Genomic DNA, 19,596 nt, shown 5'->3' on the forward strand with positions numbered 1-19,596 from the left:
TATGGGGAGGGGGCAGCAGCTGGTGGTCTGGCTGCTGGGCCTCCTTGGAGCCCGCTCCCCAGGGAACCATGGCTGGGGCTGCGGGGGAGTCATGGATGCTGTGGGGCGGGAACGTGGGCGAGGGGTGAGCCCCCACCCCCCGCCTGGGGCCAGCCATGCCCTTGTCCCTGTCCCAGCAGAGACAGCCACCCCTCTCTCCTCCACTCCTGGCTGCCAGCAGGACCTTCCCCCCAAGGAACCTCCTGTCCACCCCTCACTGGGTATCGGGCTGGGTGGGGGCTCTGGGGATCAGCACTGAGCTGTGGTCAAGGTGGACGAGGGCAGGGAGAGTGTGGGCATCAGGAGGCCCTCGTGATGATGGGGCGTCTTGAGGGGCTCAGAGCAGGTGGGGCCTGCCCCTACGTCTGCCGGGCCAGAGCACATTCACTGAGCCATCCCACGTGGCCCGAAGCCCCCTTCATGCCAAAGGTCGTCTTGCTTTTTCTCCAGTCTCTGACACATATATAGGGCTGGGCAGATCTGGCCTGGGATCCGCTTGGCACCTTCAGTATCTCTTGCTTTCTTAGATGGGGGATTTCCCCAGCAGGGTTGGGTCTCTTTCTGTCTCTCCCAACTCCGGTGCCCAATGCAGGGCCCAGCCCTGAGAAGGAGGGGTCCAGTGAATGCTAGTTGAATAAATGAATGGATCTCTTGCTTGCACAAACCTGCTGGGATGGAGGTCTTACTTCCTGATAAGGCAGTTCTTTCTATTTCCAAAAGCAGAGCTTTTTCTGATTCTGTCCTGAGAGGCACCCTGGGTCTCTGGCCTTGTCCTGGGGGCTGTACAGAGCCCCCTGAAGGCACTCTGGGTCCCTGGCCTGTCACAGGGGCCATACAGAGCCCCCCAGCTGATCCTGCTGCCTGAGAGTGGCCCTGTAGAGACTGGAAAACCCCTGAGCCCACCCAACTCCTTAGTGGTACCTGACTGGGCTGGCATCCACTAACCTCCAAGGGTCAGTAATCATAGCCATTGTTAACTGAGCTGCTGCCACTTGACCTTCCAGTCAGCCCCATAAGATGGCACTGTTTTTATCCCTCATCGTGCAGGAGAGAGAGATGAGGCAGAGATAAGGAGAGGCTTCCCCAAGGTTGTGTGGCTAGTGTCTGAGTCAGGAGGTGGGGGGAGGCCTGCGGGGAGGGGAAGGCTTCCTGGGGCAGGACTTGGGGATGTATGGGGCTTGGCAGGGCCGAGGAGCCTTACTCCCTGGAAGTAGATCTGACCCTGCACCACATGCTGTCCCCTCCCTCTTCCTACACAGTTCCCAGACACATCCATGACAGCCAGACCCCAACCTGGTCATCTCTCAGGTGAGCCCTAGGGACCCGGGGCCCAGAGTCCCTCCTGTCCCCCTTGGGGGTGCCCCAGGGAGGAGCCCCAGGACCTCAACATGGCCTGTCCTGTTTGGTGATCTAAGAAGTGCGCAGGGTGATGGCTGAGAGCCCGAGGTGTCTGGATGGGTAGGTGGGAGCTGGGCCTCCTTCCTGCTGCTCCTTAGAGGTGGTCCTGGTTGGAGCTGTCCTCCACATTAATATTAATAATGGCAATCATTGATGATAAATGATGGTATGCCTGCCCCGTACCAGAGCTGGTGGGTACCCTGGGGGAAAACCAAGAGAAGCAGAAGAGGGGACCAATCCCGAGAGCAGGGTGTGCACCTGTCAATTGCATCTGTCTCCTCCCCATAGCCTGTTACGGCTGGGCCCTCGGGGGGCAGTTTAATAAAGTCCTAGTGGTTGAAAACCGGGTACCTGTGTGGTGGGACACCTACTGGCAGAGGGCACGCTTCTCCCCTTCTGTCATCCACAGTGATTCCACCACTGGCCCAGGCCCTGTGCCCACCCCTCATGGCCCCACTGCCTGACGTCACCCCTTGCCTTGGCTCTTTAGATCCTCCCAGAGGTGCTCAGTGAGTGTAGTGAGTGACTGTGGCCCCCTCACTGGCCCCCCATGACTATTCATGTGACCTTGGGCAAATCAGCTCCCCTCAGTGCCTTGGTTTCCTCATCCATACAATGGGATTATAGTAGTTTCTTCCTCAAAGAACTGTTAGGAGAATTAAATGAGATGATGAGCCTAGTGCATGGTAATCACTCAATAGTGTTTCCTCTTCCGCTCATGATGTGAAAGGAGGAAATGCAGATGTCAGAGCCCCTCTGCTCTCCCCGCATGACCTAGGGAATGCTCTGACAGTCCTCAGAGTGGGAATTTGTCTTGTTGCTCTGCTGACGGGGATGGTGAGGCACAGAGAGGTGGGGTGACTCACCCAAGGCCCCTCAGCTTGGGAGTGGCAGATCCAAACCCTGGGCTCTCAGGCTCGGAGGCCCATGCAGGCGCCACTGAGCCAGGCAAAGGGGACGAAGGGCTTAGCCGGAAAGCTCCTTTGGAACTGGTGATGCACAGCCTCCTGGCTTCCTGTGCTGATCTGCAAACCTCCAGTCCCCAGATCCCAAATCTCTCCTAATCCTGGGAAAGAGGCGGCCCCCGGTCACGTCCGTCAGCAACTCTAAGCACCCTCCCCAGGCTTCTCACCTCCCACATGAGCCCAGAAGCGGCAGGCGAAGGCCTGGGCTGCGAGGATGGGGGATTTCCCGACTTGGTTGAAATCTGTCACAACATTAATGTTAATTAAGCCTCGTTAATTCAGCCCTCTGCTTACGCAGAGCTCCTGACAGCAAATTACTCATAAGTGAGGCGGTAAATTTATTGCTGCATTTTCCCAAACACTCAGCAGCAAAGAACATGCCCCCAGGAAAGGCAGAGGAAAGGCCTGGAGGGCGAGAGCTGCGTGGTTCCTGCCAGCCTGAACCATCGGGGACCGTGGCCCAGAGAGCAGCCAGGGTTCACCAGGAACCTGGTGAGGATGCGCTCTGGTCCAGGCAGAGCTGCCTGGAGATGGAGTGAGCTCCCCCTCACTGGAGGCATGCAAGCAGGAAGGCAGGGAGCGCCGCAAGTCCCTCTGGGCTGGCCCATCCTCTTCCCGCCTCATCCCTCTTGCCCAGCAGACTGCACTGGCTCTGTGCCTCGCTTCCACGGACAGAGCCCCGGAATCACACAGTAGGGCTTGTAAAGGGCGCGTTTGGATCTGGACGTGAGCCCCAGAGCCCACCCTGGTGTCTGTAAACACCTTCCCCTGCAGTGCAGTCTGAACAGGAGCCCAGTGACTCTGAAGGGACCAACGTGCAGGTAGGGCCAGACAATCTGCCAGGGATGCTGCGAGGGCTCTCTCCTGGTCCTAGGTTATAGGGTGCTCTTGGAACCAGGGAAGAGGACTTTGAGCCCAGACCCCCTTACTAGGCTAGGTGTCATAGCCCTCCAGTGAGGATGCAGGCTCTCCTGGGGGCAGTGGAAGCCCCACCATCGTTCTCCCTAAGATCTCCTTCCTTCCTTTGGTTTCAGACTGGGACCATGCCTGGGACATTTGGAACTAACCCAGACTCTGGGTACATAGAATTTTAAAAAATTAATTAGAGCATTAAATGGTAGCCCTCTGGGAGAATCCCACCATCTGGCTGTCACAGGAGAGGCAGGAAAATCTATGCATATTTGTCTGGAGTGTGTGAGTGTCATATGAAGCCACCTGTGCATGTGTGAGTGTGTGGCCCATGTGCTGCAGTGTGTACACAGGGAGGCATGTGTGTCTGTGTTCAGTGTGGTGCACATCCAAGTGTGCAAGTGGGCAGTGTGCGTTTGTGTGCATATGTGCCCATCTGCATGTGCTGTGTGCCTGCATCCGTGGGTCTGCATGTCTGCCTGAGCACGCGCCGGTGACCAGGCCTGGCTTTGGGGGCAGTGAGTCAAACTGGGCTGTGTGCAGAGATGGCTCAGCCTCTCCACCCCTCTTGACAGAGTGATGCTCACAGAAGGGTGGGGGGGTGGGCCGTGCACAGGTGGGACAGTGGTGGGTTTGGCAAGTGCACAGCTGGCTTGCAGGACTCTGGCTCTCTGGGACTCAGGAGAGACCAATGTGAGGCCATGGGTGGAGAATGGCAGGGTGTGCTGGTGGCTAACCATTTAACAATTCTAACAAAAACTTCCTGAGGGCCTACTAGGTACAGAGCCTGGGGGTGGGAGTGTGAAAAAAAAAATTGAGAGGACCTTGCATCACTATGTCAGGCACTGATACATTATCTTACAACCAACCATCCTGCAAGTCAGGATTCAGCCTCACAGTTTTAAATGAGGAAAACGGAAGCTCTGAGAGGTCAAGTAACCTGCCTGAGGTCACACAGTCAGTAAGGGGCCACGCCAGGATGTGAGCCCTGGTTCCTTAACTTGCTCCTTGTGGGAGGAGGGCCACAGAGGGTTGCAGACTAGCATCTTCCAAACATCTGTACTGGGAGACAACGTCCACATGAAGAAAAGGCCGAGGAGGGTGGAATTGTCATGGGCGGTGGGCATGCCCACAGAGCAGGCTCTTTAAGAGGCAGCTTCCCTTTCATCCAAGCTGTGGTGGGACCTATCTGGTGGGGGGACCACGCTGGCTCAGAACCCCTAGGTGACGGCCCCCTGTCTGAGGGCTCTGTGCAGTGGCAGGGGTCTCAGGATGGCAGTGGAACTGAGGTTCCGCTGCCACTGGCCTCACCCCCACCCTCAGCTCACCTCCCACAGCCACGACTGTCTCCTTCTGCCCAGGTCTGGTCGGGGGCCATCACAGAAGTCCTGCTGGGCCCCTGACTGGAGGCACTGAGCTGTGGCCTGTGGCTGTTAACTCTGCCCATGCTGTCTGCCCCTCAACCAGCTGCAGAGAGGTGGGTGGCCTGGACCAGAGCCTGGGGTCCCAGCCCAGCAGGACCGGTACCTGAGATGTGGCACCTTTGAAGGTCTGGCCTCACAGCAGGGCTTGCCAGCACCTATCTGGGTACTCAGCACCCAAGGGCCCCTGCTTGATTCTTTCAGCTTCCCGCAGCAGAGACTTGAGACTTTCCAGTTGGAGCAGGGGTCATCAGAAGCTTGACCTCCCAGGGTCCCTCCCAGAACACAGGACTAAGGGTGTACACTGGGCCCTGACTGCACCCAACTCTCCCACAAGTGAGCCGAGGACGCCTCTGCCCAGAAAACTTGCCAAGTGGTCCCGTGGCAATATGTGGGCCTGCCTTTTCTCCTTGACTCTGGTGTAGCCATCTCCCAGGAAACGGGGAATTTTCCCTCATTCCCATCATTAGGGTGCCAGGGCAAACAAACAGCCTAATCCAGATGAGCCCTGGGCCACAATCATAGTCTCTTTGGGGGTTTTCTCTCTTATATTTCCAGCAATTTTAAGGAGGCTGAGTAATTGGTATTCCACACAGGTTAATAGAACTGCTGCCTGTCCGTATTATGCCTTAATTTCCTTTATCGCATAGCAAGTTGGAATTAATCGCCCCTCTCCTTCCTTTTTCCCACCAAAACCCATTACCAGCCTGTCTGCTGGTTAAAGTCATTTTGTGGCAGCTCTTGGCTCCTTGCCACTTCCCTGGGAATCTTTCCGACCAGAGCCAAAGAACAAGGAGGGGTGAAAAATCCATTTGTACAAAGTGGAGATCTCCTGTTGAGAACTTATTTCCCTCCCTGTTCAAGAGGAAGGAACGTGTCCAGCCTCCAGCCGGCACAGCTGACTGAGTCCCCTGTCGCCGAGAGCATTCAAGAGGGCAGAATGGCCATATGTCAGCGGTGGGAACAGAGGATTCCTGCACTGCTCAGGGGAGGGGTTGGGGGAAGGGACAGGCCTTTGCCACTCCTGGTGCCTAAATTAGATGCTATGATTGGAAGCTTCTAGGGTTCTGTTGTTTGTAAGTTTAAGATTTTCTCTGATTTCAAAGTTGGAAAGAATCTGTGAATCCAAGGTTCTGACTGAGCCACCTGGGCCTAAGTACTTTTAAATTGTGTGTTTTAAGATTCTAATAAGATACTCTCCTGGAACTGGAGATTCTGTTCTGTGATTCTAAGGCTATTTTACGATTCCATGAGCCTTTTAAGCTGCAATTCTGCTCCGTGACTGGGTCTCAGGAGGGAGTGTAAGCTTTGCTGAGGCTGCATTGGAAGTGCCTTTCTGGCCCGAGTTTCTGCATTTATGAAATGCAAGGGTTGGATCAGATGGCTTCCAGGTGCAGCACCTTGCCTCCTTCCATGCCTTCTCCACATAGGCCATCAGTACTGGCCACCCCACAGCACCTCGGGGGACCCAGGAGTCTTTCCATCTGAGCCACATCCTTTGTCCACTTGCCTGTAGCCCTCTCCCATTCCAGCAGGAAGGCAACTCAGCTCTCCTCCAAAGTCCCAGCAGGAAAGCCACTGGGAGTAATAATAATAAACCATATCGTTGACAAGAGCTCCATTGCCTTTGTGGGCTATTGTTGATATTGTTGTTCAGTCACTAAGCCTTGTCTGACTCCTTGCGACCTCATGGACTGCAGCATGCCAGGCTTCCCTGTCCTTCACCATCTCCTGGAGCTTGCTCAAACTCATGTCCATTGTGTCAGTGATGCCACCCAACCATCTCATCCTCTGTCATCCCCTTCTCCTCTTCTCTTCAGCGTCTTTTCCAATGAGTTGGCCCTTCGCATCAGGTGGCCAAAGTATATACAATTCACTTTATCATTTCAACATCTATCATCTCCTGTACTTCCTGCCCCTTCAGGGGGTGTAACTATTGATTGTTAGCCCCATTTTGTAGATGAGCAAACTGAGGCTCTGAGAAGTTATCTCACCTGTACAGTCGCTTGCTGCCCGCACAGCTGCCAGCCACATGCCAGCTGGATTGAACGAGTCACGAGCAGCCCCAGGTGGTCAGTGTGACGAGGGGGCCCAGGGGCGTCTCTCCCTAGAATCTGCTGCTGGGTGGGGTTGCCACCCATGCGCTCACACTTCCCCGCTGAGATGTTGAAAGGCTTCAGAGAATGGACCTCGTTTCCTTCCCAATGCACCAAGAAGCGAGAAAAGAAACCGCCTCCTTCATCTGCTTTTAGAATCTACCTTTTCCTTCTGGATCAAACAAGATTTCTCAGGGCGGGCTGCCTCAGCCCCTACCACTTCCCCATTGGTGCCAAATCACCCCTTCTTTGAGGTCCAACTCAAAAGGCTTCTATATCATCGCCCTTGCCCCCCAAGCATGCCTCACCCACAGAGAGGAGAGGCGCTGGTGAGAGCTTCCCCAGGGCTGAGTTCAGCATCCTTGTTTTCAGCTGCGGCAGCTGAGGCCCAGAGAGGGGGATGACTGCCTGAGGCCACACAGCATCGTCACCACCCTTGATTCTGATCAGGACCATCTAATCTTGTTCTGGGTTGGGATGGTTGTATCTGAATTCTTGCCTCCTCACCCTGACTGTAATTTCTGAGGGGAGGTCCACCTCTCACCTTTCTTTCCTGTTGAGAGTTAGGTGTAAAAGGACCTGGATTATGGTCTTGCCTTGAGCTCTGTGACCTTAGGACAGTCTGTTGCCTTTCAAGGGTTTTTGCTTCCTCATCTCTCAAAGGGAGTGATGCCTCCCTCCCCCGCCTCACAGAGCTGCTATGAAGACCCCTGCTGAAGGGTGGGGAGTGGGGTGGGTGGGGGTCTCAGGTCACGAATCTATTACTCGGCACCACATTCATTCAGGATCTCACTTCTGCCAGATTTCTTTCAGCCTTTGCTGAGTTTCCAGCCAGAGACACTCCTTGTCCCCGGAACAGCCCCATAGTTCCCCACGGCTGCTCCTCGGTGGCCCCTGCTGCAGGGCCCTTGCCCTGTCTTCATGGAGCATCCACCCTGAGCCACTCAAGTGCTCTGCCATCCTCGCCACCCAGCTGCACACTGCCTCCCCTCTAGATGCGGGTGCTGACTGTGCAGGCTGGCAGCACGCAGCCCTGCCTGCATGCCTGGAGTGCCCTCCTTCTGTCCCTTCCTCTATCCACCTGGAGGGTGGAGGCCCATGAAGCACATGGAAAACCTGACTGTTTTCTCCTCTGATGAGACTGAGGCATAGGGAAATCAAGGGGTTTGGGGGCAACCTGGAGTAGTGCTAAGGCTCTAAGGCTCAGACCAGTCAGAGGCTCTCCCACCCCTCCCAACTGGGGCCTGGGTTTGCAGAACTCCCTCCCAATAATCCTGTGAAGGGCTTTCCTGCAGCCAAGGGCCCAAGGGCCCAGCTACAATGGGAGAGGAAGGTTGCCGCTCCCTGAGGCCGGCTGCACAGTCTGGCTGGGCCTTGGGATTGACTCACTGAGCCGCTCCGATCGGGTGGAGCCTCCCAAGTCCTCCAGGCTGTCAACAGGATGAGTGCCGTCTGGCTGGGCTGCAGAGCTTCACCTTGGCACTGATGGCCAGGGTGGGCACAGCCTGGAAGGCTGGCTGAGAGCACTGTCCCGGTAGGTCTGGGCTGCCAAAAATATGGCAGCAAAAGAAGCAGCCTGTGGAGACTTGAGCCAGCTAATGTTCTACCCTTGGTGCTCTGGGCCCCAGGCTGGAGTTCCACTCCTTTGGGTGTGCCTTGTTGGAGGTAGAGGGTGTCATCAGACACGTCAAGGGCTGATGCTTGAGCTGGCCTTGAGGAGTGGGTGCGGGTGGGGGGAGTTTGCCAGGTGGAGATGAGGAAGCACCTCCTGCAGGTGGAGCTACACTACAAGTATAGACACCAGGTAGGCAAGCCCACGGTTTGTAATTGACCACTGGGTGGGTGTGGGGCTGTGGTAGCCAGGGGTGGGCGAGAACAGTTAGCCGAGCAGCTTGAAGTGTCCCTGAGCACCTGGTAAGACCCTTGGTCAGGTTCTAGGGGAGATGGGAACCCAAAAGGACCAGGACAGGTGGCTTTCTGATGATGGAGGGGCCTTCAACAGGTCAGTGACTACTGGCTGTGGACCTCCAGCCCCCACCTGGAGCCATGGAGGCAGACTGGGAGGGCCTGGGGACCAAGCCATGGATCCTCTCCTTTGCCAGCCGCACTCTGGACCTGGTGATAGTGGTACCATACCTTAAAAAAGAAAGATGAAAGCTAGAGATCATCTCATCTAATCCACTCCTGTCATGGAGAAAGAGAGCCAGGCAGAGAAGGCAGAGGACTTACACAAGGTCACACACTGGAGCCAGGCCCCAGGCCAGGGGTTGGAGACAGCCTACTGCTAACCCCATCCACAGTAAAATGGTTTTAATTTCTTTCTAGATAAAAGTCAGCAACCATCCAGGTACAGGCCTCAACTACTTCACAGAGCAGTGTCCTAACCCTCAGGCCTCCTACGGGGCACCCAGGAGGCAGAGGCTTCCTGGATTGCCACCTAGGGGCTGAGGGTGACAGAGAGCTCGTACCAGCCTCCTGGGTGAGAAACTCAGGGCCAGCACAGAAGGGACGCCCCAGAGAGGCCGCAGCCCACCCAGTCCCAGGAGATGGATTTCCCGATAACAGGGCGTTCTTACCCATTTATCACTAGGATAGCCCAGCGGCGCGTGTGTGCTCAGTCTTGTCTAACTCTTGGCGATCCCATGGACCACAGCCCATCAGGCTCCTCTGTCCGTGAGATTTTCCAGGCAAGAATACTGGCGTGTGTTGCTGTGCCCGCAGGGGATCTTCTGGACCCAGGGACTGAACCTGCGTCTCCTGCACTACAGGCAGATTCATTACCGCTGAGCCATCTGGGAAGCCCATAACCCAGCGAGGCTCCTCTCAAAATGCTTCTCCTACCACCTAACTGGTGAAAGCGTTTCATTTTCCACTCAGGAAGGGCTGTTTCCCAGCAGCTGCCTCGTGGGCAGAGTGTGCCTGTGGGTATGGGGCGGGGCAGCGTTGAGGAGACAGGTGGTGGTCATCACTCCATCATTCACTTCCTTGTGCCACCTGGTGACCTCTGAATAGGAACAGCTGGCCTCCTTGTTCCTGCGTGCATGCTAAATCGCTTCAGTCATGTCCAACTCTTTGTGACCTTACGGACTAGGGCCCGCCAGGCTCCTCTGTCCATGGGATTCTCCCGGCAAGAATACTGGAGTGGATTGCCATGCCCTCCTCCAGGGATCTTCCTGACTCACGGATTGAACCCGTGTCTGTTACGTCTCCTGCACTAGCAGGGGGGTTCTTTACCACTAGTGCCACTTGGGAAGTCCCACCTGGTTCCCACTCCCTTAGCAAACCCGACGCAGGCTGCTGACTGAGGTGCCATCTGCCCCTGGTGACTTCTCAGGCCCCTCTGGCCTGGCCTCCTCGCCCTCTGCTGCAGAGCTCTGTCTATGGAGCTTTGGGCTTCCTCGTCCAAGTCAGTGGGGTGGAAGCCACAGAGCCCAGAGAGGCCCACCGGTATCACCCAGCTTGTTGGTGGCAGAGCCCCCTGCAATGAGACCCGGAGCCTTTCCCTCAGCTGTGGAAGAGGAGGCAGAAGAGCTGTCCCACTCCTGTTGGGGCTGGTGATGGAGAACAGGGCCTGGAAAGTGGGATCCATGGCAGGCTCTGAGGTCTGCCCGTGGGAGGCAGAGCCATGACTGATGGGGTTAGACGGGCCGGTCCCCAGGTCAGAGGAGGCTGGGTCCCCCCTGGGGCTAGCCATGTGCTCTCAGCTGAGTGGAGGGATAGTGTGTGGGTGGGAACCAGGCAGGGCCCTGGCTGGAGGTCAAGGAGGGTTTCCTGACCACGCCTTCTGCTTTCTGATGGCGTCCACTCTGAGGATAGAGCAAGTTTCCTTCTAGCTGTTTCCTTGGGACCTCAAATCCAAGGGTCAAGGGGGTGTCCCAGACCCAGGGCGGGCAGTCCTGAGCCTGAAAGCTGGGCAGGGAGTGGCTATCTCCTCCGTGCTACCAGCTCCTCTGAGCAGCACCGCTTGCGTGGTGCTTCGTCCTGTGCAGACACCCGCCAGGGACCCCAGCTGATCCCATCCACGCTCCCCACACCCAAGACGCCCGCCCCCTCATAGCTGTCACCGGCTCAATACCCTGCGTCCACAAATCACCGTGACAGGAAGACCCCTTTGTCGTCTGTCCCTTGGAGACACGCATCTTCCCTGTGGCGACAGGGAGTCCCACATACCCCAGTGATGGCTTGAACCTCCCTTGGTGACAGTGGGGCCCGGGTGGGGCAGCGTCGGAGGCAGCTGGGATGTGCTGGGGCCGGAAGAGGGACAAAGAGGGACGAAGAGGGACGAAGAGGGACTTGGCTGCCGGAAGCCCCAGGGGGATCCCCTGGAGCAGCGCCGGGGAGCACAGCCCACCTGTGTCAGACCCAGACTGTCAGCGGGAGGGGTCCTCACAGATCTGCTCACCCGAGGAAGCTGAGGCCGAGTGGGAAGGGATCGCACGGTCTGTCGGGGGGGTGGGGCCGCGGGTACTCTTTGGGCACCTGCTTGGCGTCAGATCCTGTGTGAGGGGACACTGAGATGAAGGAAGTGCTGGCAGGCGCTGGCGTGTGGGGCCAGGGGGACACCCCGCTGAGGGCATTGTCCGATTTGAGAACAAAGAGCCCTCCCCAAAGAGTGGTCCTCCCACACCCCCCGCTTCGCTCTTTCATCTTCTCTCTCAGACCCTTCACATGCCCACCCCTCCCTGCCCCCCGCCCCCAGCATCTGCCGCTGTGTTTCCTCTGTCTCCCCAGGTGGGATGAGAGGGTGGAGGAGAAGCGGACTCAGATGTCACCTGCTGATGGATGGTGGTGGCCTGAGCCCCGGAGCCCGCTGGGCAGCACAAAGCCGCGAGCTGAGTCCCTCCCCCCGCGCTCCGTGGGTGTCGGGACGCTGTGGGAACGGCCTGCCTCTCTGGCAGCATCGGAGCCTTGGGTCTGACTGTCAGCGTGGACTCAGAGACAGCCCCTCACAGGACGGCGTCGGGGGGCATTCACAGCTTGTCGGCATTATGTGATTCGTGCGGGGACCATCTTGGAGTCCCGTCATGAGGCTGAGGTGTGTGGATCAGGGTGACACAGTCTTAGAACCTTGGGTTCTTAGAGAGTGAGCACCTTGAACCCGCAGAAGCTGTTCTAAATGTTATATTAGACTCATGGGCTCTCCCCCACTACCCCTGACTCACGGGATCTTTAAACTGAGGGTTCTTAGGAGCATCGTGTGTCCGGGATGGGATCAGGGTTGGGTTTGAACCCAATGCTGGGGGAGCTGTAAGCCCAGGGTGTTCTGCTAAGGGAGGGACGGGGCAAAGGCTGATGTGGACCCCTCTCGGCCTGCTTTCAGTAGCGCAGCTCCACTTTACTCTATTTTATACGCTGGGGTTTCACTTAGACAAAGCATTCCTCTGCTTGAAAACAAAGTTTTCCAGGCCTGCGCTGTGCCGCAGCTCTGAGCCACAACCCGCCGCAGCCTTAGAGGGTGAGGGTGGCTCTGGCCGGCGGGTGAGCGGGCAGGCAGACTGGGCCTCCCGGGAAGGGGTGCAGGTTGCTCCGGGCCACCGTCTCCTCCCCCTCTCACTCCTGCTGTGTTGTTGCTGCAGCCAGAGAACACTCCGGGTCTGTCGTCCTGTTGACTGGGGTGACAGTTTAATAGTAGCTTCCTGGGCTGTCATTTAAATCTGCCTGCCAGGTTAGTAGGCCAGGGGCGGGCTGGCACGCCCCCTGCCCCCACCCCGGATCTTCGTTCAGCTGGCAGCGGTCGTCTTGGCAACGCCGGGCCTGGAGAGCTCTGCAGAAGGGTAACTCTGGGGGGAGCAGCTCTTTCATCTGCCCGACCCGGGTACCAGTGGCCCAGCTGCCTTCGGGCTGGGCTGCAGGGCCAGAGCCAGGACACTCAGGGCTGGTCCAGGCCTGGGAGAGGAAACGGGAACAGATGAGTCCCCTCTGTGCTCAAGTCTCCAAGGTGGGGGTTTACATCTTTGGTCCTTCAGACTCTCAGCTGCCCCGGGAGGGAAGGGACCTGCCCCAAGTGGCTCAGCAACAGTGCTCACTTGGAATCATCTTATTTGTGGGTCTCTGCTCTGCCATCAAAAAACGTTCCCTGAGGCCCGCGACCTGTCTGCAGAAACCTGAGGACTAACACAGCCCTCGTCTCTCTCATCTCCCTGTCCTGTGTGGTCTGGTATCACTGCCCCCCACCCCCCAGCCATCCTGGGCTTACCTCTACACATGTCCCTGCTCTTAGGACTGAAACTCTCAGCTTCACTCAGGGCCAAATGCTCTGGAAACGGCTTTTTGTGCTTTTCATGGCATGGTGGAGGTGGCCCAGACACACAGGATTGGGTACCAGCCTCTGCTGTGTGACCAGTCACACAGGCCAGTCCTTCCCCTCTCTGGACCTCATCTTCTGATCTGTAGGATGCAGAGCTTGTACTATAGCAGTGTTTCATCAAGTGTGGTTCATTGCACTGGTTTTTCTTGGGAAATTAGTAGACATGGCATCCAACAAAGATGGCCTTTGGCTTAACAAATTTGGGAAGTACTGCAGGAAACAAAACCAATCTGATGTCTTTCCTGTAGGCCTCTCAAGGCCCTTGGTGAGCCAGTGGGCATCAAGAATCTCCCGAAGGGAAAAGAATAAAGCTTAGGCCAAACATCTGAATGGATGGTCCCCCAGCTGTCTGTCGGGGTCCCTCCTCTCTCCTCCCCTGCTAGGGCCTGATGGTCCATGTACCCACCCCCACCCCCAAGTCCTGAAGGAGACCCTGGTAGCTTGGCGCTGTGGGCTTTGTTGGCTGTCCTGTGATTAGCAGGGGTGGGGGGGAGTCCCTGGATAAGCTCAGGGAAAGCCAGGCCCCTGCACTGGGCCTCTGAGGGGCAGCCTGGTGCCAGGCAGGGTGAGTTGGCCCGTGGCCTAGCAGAGCTGCCAGGCTCCTTGCCACTTGCCTCCTCAAGGGTCGAATGAACCCGGAACGGCCGCTCCGCTGGCTCCTCCACACCCCATGCTGTTATCCCTCTCCTTGAATACCCTTCTCTGCTCTCCTTGCTCCCACAGCTTGGCTGACCTCTCTTCCTTGAACACGGTTCCCTCCTCCAGGAAGCCTTCCCTGACCCCTGGGATGGTTGGGTAGCCCTCCCCTGACTTCCTGGCCACGCAGTGTTCCCAGGAGACAGAATACCTGGGCTCAGGTGCACATGTGCTGTGCCTTTGATCTGCCGCCTCTCCCTGGGCTTCGCTTTTGCTTCTAGAATGGGAGAGCTGGAGAGGGGACTTCAAGGCCCTGGGATCTGACAGGAGGGAGCTCTGTGACTGCCAAGATGAAGCCACGCCGAGCAGCTCTGCCCAGCAGCCCTGACTAATCTTTGTTTTGAAGCCCCCTGTCTGCACTGGGGCTGCGGGATGAGCGTGGGTGGGGAATAACAGCATGAAGGATGCACATTGTCTCGGGGAAGGGGCGGAGGAGCTGTGAGGTACTGAGTGATCATAACAATTTCACAAGATCATAGGCTCTGGGCACAGAGAGGGGCTGAAGAGAAGTCAGCATCACACCTCCATACCAGATGAGGAGGTGGATGAGCCAGCGTCACACACACAGCAGCTGACGCTGCTGACTTCACACATCGCAGACTCGCACCTTTCTGCTTTTCATGAAGTCCGGACACCATCTAATATAGCCCGACTGCTTCTCACAGCAACCCTGTGTGGTAAAGCAGGGATATGACCCCTGAATGTGGACGAAAAAAGTGAGACTCAGAGAAGTTGTGTAACTTGCAAAAGGTCACACAGCCCACAAGTGGCAGAACAGAGTTCCATCAACCGTGAGCAGCCTGACACTTTCCTTGGTCTGCATTCTTGTTATAAATAGCGGCTCCCACTTCCTTTGTCCTGGATTTCCCATTCTCTCCCACTCTGCCCTGGGGTTGGCCCCTCCCCACTGCCCTTTGGAATCCTGAGTCCTTTGTGGCAGGCCATCTGTTGCCATGGCACCAGATTATGATGTCGCAGACCCTGGATGACTGTGTACCATTCCTGGGCCATTGGAGTACAGAGATTCACAGAGGTGGGCATTGTCCAAGGGGCGACTGGCACAGAGGGACATAAATCCCTGGAAATAGAGAACCACAGCCCCAAGCCCAGCTTGGGAATTACCCTGGGAGCTGGAGCCAAGGCTGCCAAGGCCAAGAGAGTTGGGGCTGGCCTGGCTTGCTCTGACAGCCTCACAAGACTGCCGAGCCCTCCTCTCTTGGCAGGACTGATGTAGCCTCTCTACACTGATCCGCCCGACACTGGGATGCTTGCTGCCCTTGTGGCAGTGCTTCCCGGGGGAGCCACCCTCGCCACTTGCCCAGAGAGGGAAGGAGCTTGCCCAGCGTCACCCAGAGAGGAGGTGGCCATGCCAGGATTTAGACAGCTCTGCTTCCAAATCCTTCCACGTGGTTACACTTCAGACAGGGCCCGCCCTGGTAGTTTAGTCTAGTTGCCTGCATTGATTATGCTGCCTCAGTTTCCCCAGGGTGGCCCATTAGCCAAGCACAAGTCGTTGAGGCCCAGGTTTACTCTACTGCACATTTCTGGACACGTGCTAGGGGAGCCCTTCAACGTAGGTGCCTCTGGTCTATGACTGATCTGCCACATTGCCTTGTCCTGCAGCCCATGGGATCTAGTCCCACTGCATTTGCCTCTCTGGGGTCCTCATTCTTAGCCTGATAATACCATGGTGGCTAAGCGACTTAGCACAAAGAGCCCAATCTTTGGCAGCTGCCACAAGTGGAATTGAAATCCCACTTCTGCCACCCACCACATTTACCTCTGTGAGCCTCAATTTCCTCTTCTGTAAAATGGAATTAACAACAGCTGTCAGGATAGCTGTAAGTCATCACTGGGATATTGAGTGAAAGGTGCCAGAGCAGAGCCAGGGTGGAAAATGTTCAAACTGGTCATGACAGTGAATGAATCTGTTCCCTAAAACACCGCCATAGGACATGCACCCTGAGTCTGCCATTTCCTACCCTCAGAACTGTGATGGTGCCTGTGACTGCTCTGGCCTCCTTGCTTGGGGCCCGCCAGGACTTCACACACTGTGGGAGGCCAAGCTCACTCTCAGAATGCCAGGGAGGAGAGGGACCTTGGTGAGCATCTGGCTGGCCCAGGCCCAGCGATGGAGCCCCTCCATCACCTTCTCGGTCAGCCTGACCCCTTCTCTCCTGGGGTTTGCTGGTTGTGCACTTGCACTCACAGGCCGGGCTGATTCCCAATCCGTGTGCTCGGGGTACAGATACACGCTCACCGAGCACCGAGTTGGAGCTTCCATGGTCTTTCCCATCTACTCCAGGGCTTTTCTTCCATATCTGATGCCACTGGGCATTTTGTTTGGAGAGCCCTGGTGGGGAAGAAGGTTGTCTGACAGTGAGGTCAAATTGTGGCCTCTACTGCCCCCGAGCTGTGACTTTGGGTGTGTAACTTAACACCCTGGGACTGAATTTCCCCACGTGTCAAGTGAGGGCCACAGCAGGCCTTTAGTCGTGGGGTTTCCTGGTAAAGTGTTAAGCACAGAGCCTGGCACACAGAATGCACTTGGAGAATGTTAGGACAGGAAAAAGAAAGCACGGGAATAGATGTCTCTTTTTTGGATGCAGAGCTTCCTGTGAAGGGAGCACTCTGGAAATGTTCAGGTGCCATGGCTCATAACTACTTACTCTGGTGTGTCATAGGCTGTGATTTGCCAAAAGGCGGTGACTCAATGGATATGTCTGAGCAAATTCTGGGAGAAAGGGGAGGACAGGGAAGCTCGCGGTGCTGCAGTTCAGGGGTCACAAAGAGCCAGACACGACTTAGCGACTGGACAACAACGCTGGTATCTGTTACCCACGTCAACCCCTCAGTGCAGGGCTCAGGGAGGGCTTTTCAGGGTCCTGGACCGGGAGGCAAGTGAGCTGGTTCTGATCGCTGTGGTGTTGTGTTTCCCTGGGCCAGCCCTTTTCTGTCTCTAGGCCTCAGGCCCCCATCTGTAGGTAGACTCTGATTCCTCTGGTTTCTTCCCACCCTGCAAAGGCAGAGATGTTCTTCTAAGGAAAGTGTGAAAACTCAGCCTAGAATGCAGATGCACTGCAAAGATTTCATTGAAAAGGAAGGCAGAAATGGAATGGATTCAGGAGCCCTAGTGTCTGTCCTCAAATCCTTGTCGGGCTGCTCAGGGAAAGGGAGCAGTCACGTGGCTTCAGAGGAGGCCAGAGGGCCTGTGGGAGGATTTATATAACCCAAGGCTGGTCACTGGGAAGGTGCTTCCTGGGAAGAACTGGAGCCTGGCCTGGCTGGAAGTGTGGGAGCAGCAGCTATATTTCCCTTGGGTTCAATGGCCTCCACTGAAATCTACCCTGAGTTGGGTCCTGTGTCGAATCTAATGTAATATCCACAGTGGAGGAGCATCGGGCCAGTGGAGGGACAGGGAGAAAAGCAAACCATGTTGGTCCCTGAGTTGGTCTCAGTTCTGCTCCCAGCTGTGAGAGCCCAGCCTGTTACATATATCCCCTGTGAGGGCGTAGAACACCCCACTTTCTTTGCTTCTAATTAAGACTTGAACCATAAAAACAGCAATAGCTGCTGCTTACCGAGCATCTGCTGTCTCTGCTGCCTGCTCTTCATACATTATAACTTCTTGCTACTTCTCCTCGGAGCCCTTTGTTTCTTTCTCCCCATTACATAGATAAGAAAACAGAGGCTCAGAGGGCCAGTAACATCCCCAAGGTCACACAGATAGAAAGAGGCAGAGCTGGGATTCCAGCCCGCAGTGTGGAGGCCTCCCCTCCAGGCTGTAAAGGCCTTCAGGACGGAGACTGATTTGGACGTCTAGAGTCTGTTTCCCTCACTCTGAACAAAACACACCTCGTTAATCTTGCCACGAGGTGATCATTTACTTTTGTGATTTATTATCATAAATAATAAGCTCCCTGGTGCTTGCAGAAGAGGCCTTGACTTTAGTCTGGCCAGGGGGAGGAGGAAAGGCAGGTAAAAGAACTGTGAACTGGCTGAAGGGGCTAAGGCAACTACTGTATGTGATCAGGGAAGGCTTCCTAGAGGCTGTGACAGTGGAACCGGACTTGGGGGGAAGAGAGAGGTGTGATGGGAAGAGGCATTCCCTTGGCGGTTGGATGCTGTCACCCTTGTTGAACCTGGAGAGCAGGGCCAGGGACTGCCTGTCTCCTCCTGGTGTGGAATGAATAAGTCTTTCTCTCCTGGAGCCGTGGGAGGTCAAGTGGTCCAGCTTGTGGATGGAGGACATTCTGGTCGCCCTGCAGCTACCTGACTGTATGTTCTGGAAAGCTTCCTGTGCCTACCAGGCCCCTCATGCTCTTCTCCTTGCCCCGTAGCCAAGAAGACCTGTGCAGACAGCGACTTCACCTGCAATGACGGCCACTGCATCCGAGAGCGGTGGAAGTGTGATGGCGAGGAGGACTGTTCAGACGGCTCCGACGAGTCAGAGGCCACGTGCAGTGAGTCCTGCCCCTGGGCTGGGGGTGGGGCCTGGCTCTGGGCCTGTTTCCTTGTTAGGTCTTCCTGGTGGGGAAGCTGGAGGCTCAGGTGAGGTGATCTGTCTCCCATAGCCCCATATGCACTTTGCGCTGAGCACTCCTGAGCTCCGGTGCTTCTAGTTGCTGGTGTCTGGTGACCTGTGTCTGGGCTTTCTTCCCAGCCCTCTGGCAGGTTGGGCCCTGCTCCTAGAGTTCCAGGAGCTAAAAGCAGCCCCTTTGAACCCTGATGGTGAGAAGTAGCCAGCACACATGCTCCAGGCCTCCCCTTAGTCTCCCCCGCTAGTTTTTTTTTTGAGGATTCTAATCATAATTCTAGTAATACGAATGGCAGTTGGTACTCATCTAGCATTCACTATATGCAAAGCGCTATCTGTGCTTTCATTCATCCTATTCCCATAGTGGCCTCATGAGATAAGTACTGTCACATTTTGACTTTTGCAGAGGTAGAAGTTGAGGCTCAGAGAGATTGAGTGGCTTGCCCAAGGCCACCCAGCTGGGGTCTTCAAGGCCGTAGCTCTATCCTCTGCTCTGTGCAGACTGAGCCTAGGAGCCTGGCCCAGATGGCAACAGGCAACAGGGGCAAGCTGAAGGCCGAAGCCAAGCCCCAGGCCCGCCTCCCGCACTCAGCCTTTGTCTCTCTGTGATTTCTCTTCCAGGCCCTAATCCTCAAAGCAAACGTACACTGGGCAGGTCATTCCATGACATTTGTTAAATTAAAAAGGAGATGAGAAGGGGGCGGGGAAGGACCCGGGGGGTCCCAGAGGCAGAGCTTCAGCAGAATGAGCCTGAGACAAAAGGCCAGGAGAGGGGCCGCACGTGGAGGACGGTAGGGCTGGCAGGGGCCTGCTAGTCGCAGTCCCCGGATCTTCCTCAGGGGTCACAGTCACCCCAGAGGCAGAGGTGGGGACAATGGAGGCCAGCGTCCTATCTAGGGCTGTGGCTGGTGATAACTGGGTCTCCTTGTCTCCTAGCAACAGAGTTCCCAGTTTCCGCATGAGAAACAGGGAGCGGGAGAGAGAAAGGGAGAGCAGGAGCCACCCCCGCCCAAGACAAGGGACTCCCTCGATTCCTTGCACAGCTGCCTCGCCTTCCCAGCCACACCGCAGGCCCTACCCTCCGCTCACTCCACCCAGCCGCCCCTGCACCCCGACGCAGTCCTGGAGGTGCTGGATGGTGGGGGAGGGCCGCCCAGCGCTTTGTCCTGAGCTTCCGGAGAACAAAGCCCAGCCCGCCCACTTGTGACTCCTCCTCAGGGCCAGCTTG

General features: G+C 56.4%; 1 protein-coding gene across 9 annotated transcripts in view; it reads left to right on the forward strand.

Moving 5' to 3' along the window:
• The window catches only part of LRP8 (LDL receptor related protein 8), a 79,807-nt gene that overhangs the window by 17,167 nt on the left and 43,044 nt on the right, over positions 1–19,596 (forward strand). For all 9 annotated transcript variants that reach the window (XM_065912720.1, XM_065912744.1, XM_065912755.1 and 6 more), the window contains exon 3: positions 18,172–18,294. In XM_065912720.1, coding sequence (XP_065768792.1) covers positions 18,172–18,294 — 123 coding nt within the window. The remainder of the gene's footprint in view (positions 1–18,171; positions 18,295–19,596) is intronic.

This window comes from Muntiacus reevesi, chromosome 1 (genome assembly GCF_963930625.1).
Source record: "Muntiacus reevesi chromosome 1, mMunRee1.1, whole genome shotgun sequence".
Classification (NCBI taxonomy): domain Eukaryota; kingdom Metazoa; phylum Chordata; class Mammalia; order Artiodactyla; family Cervidae; genus Muntiacus; species Muntiacus reevesi.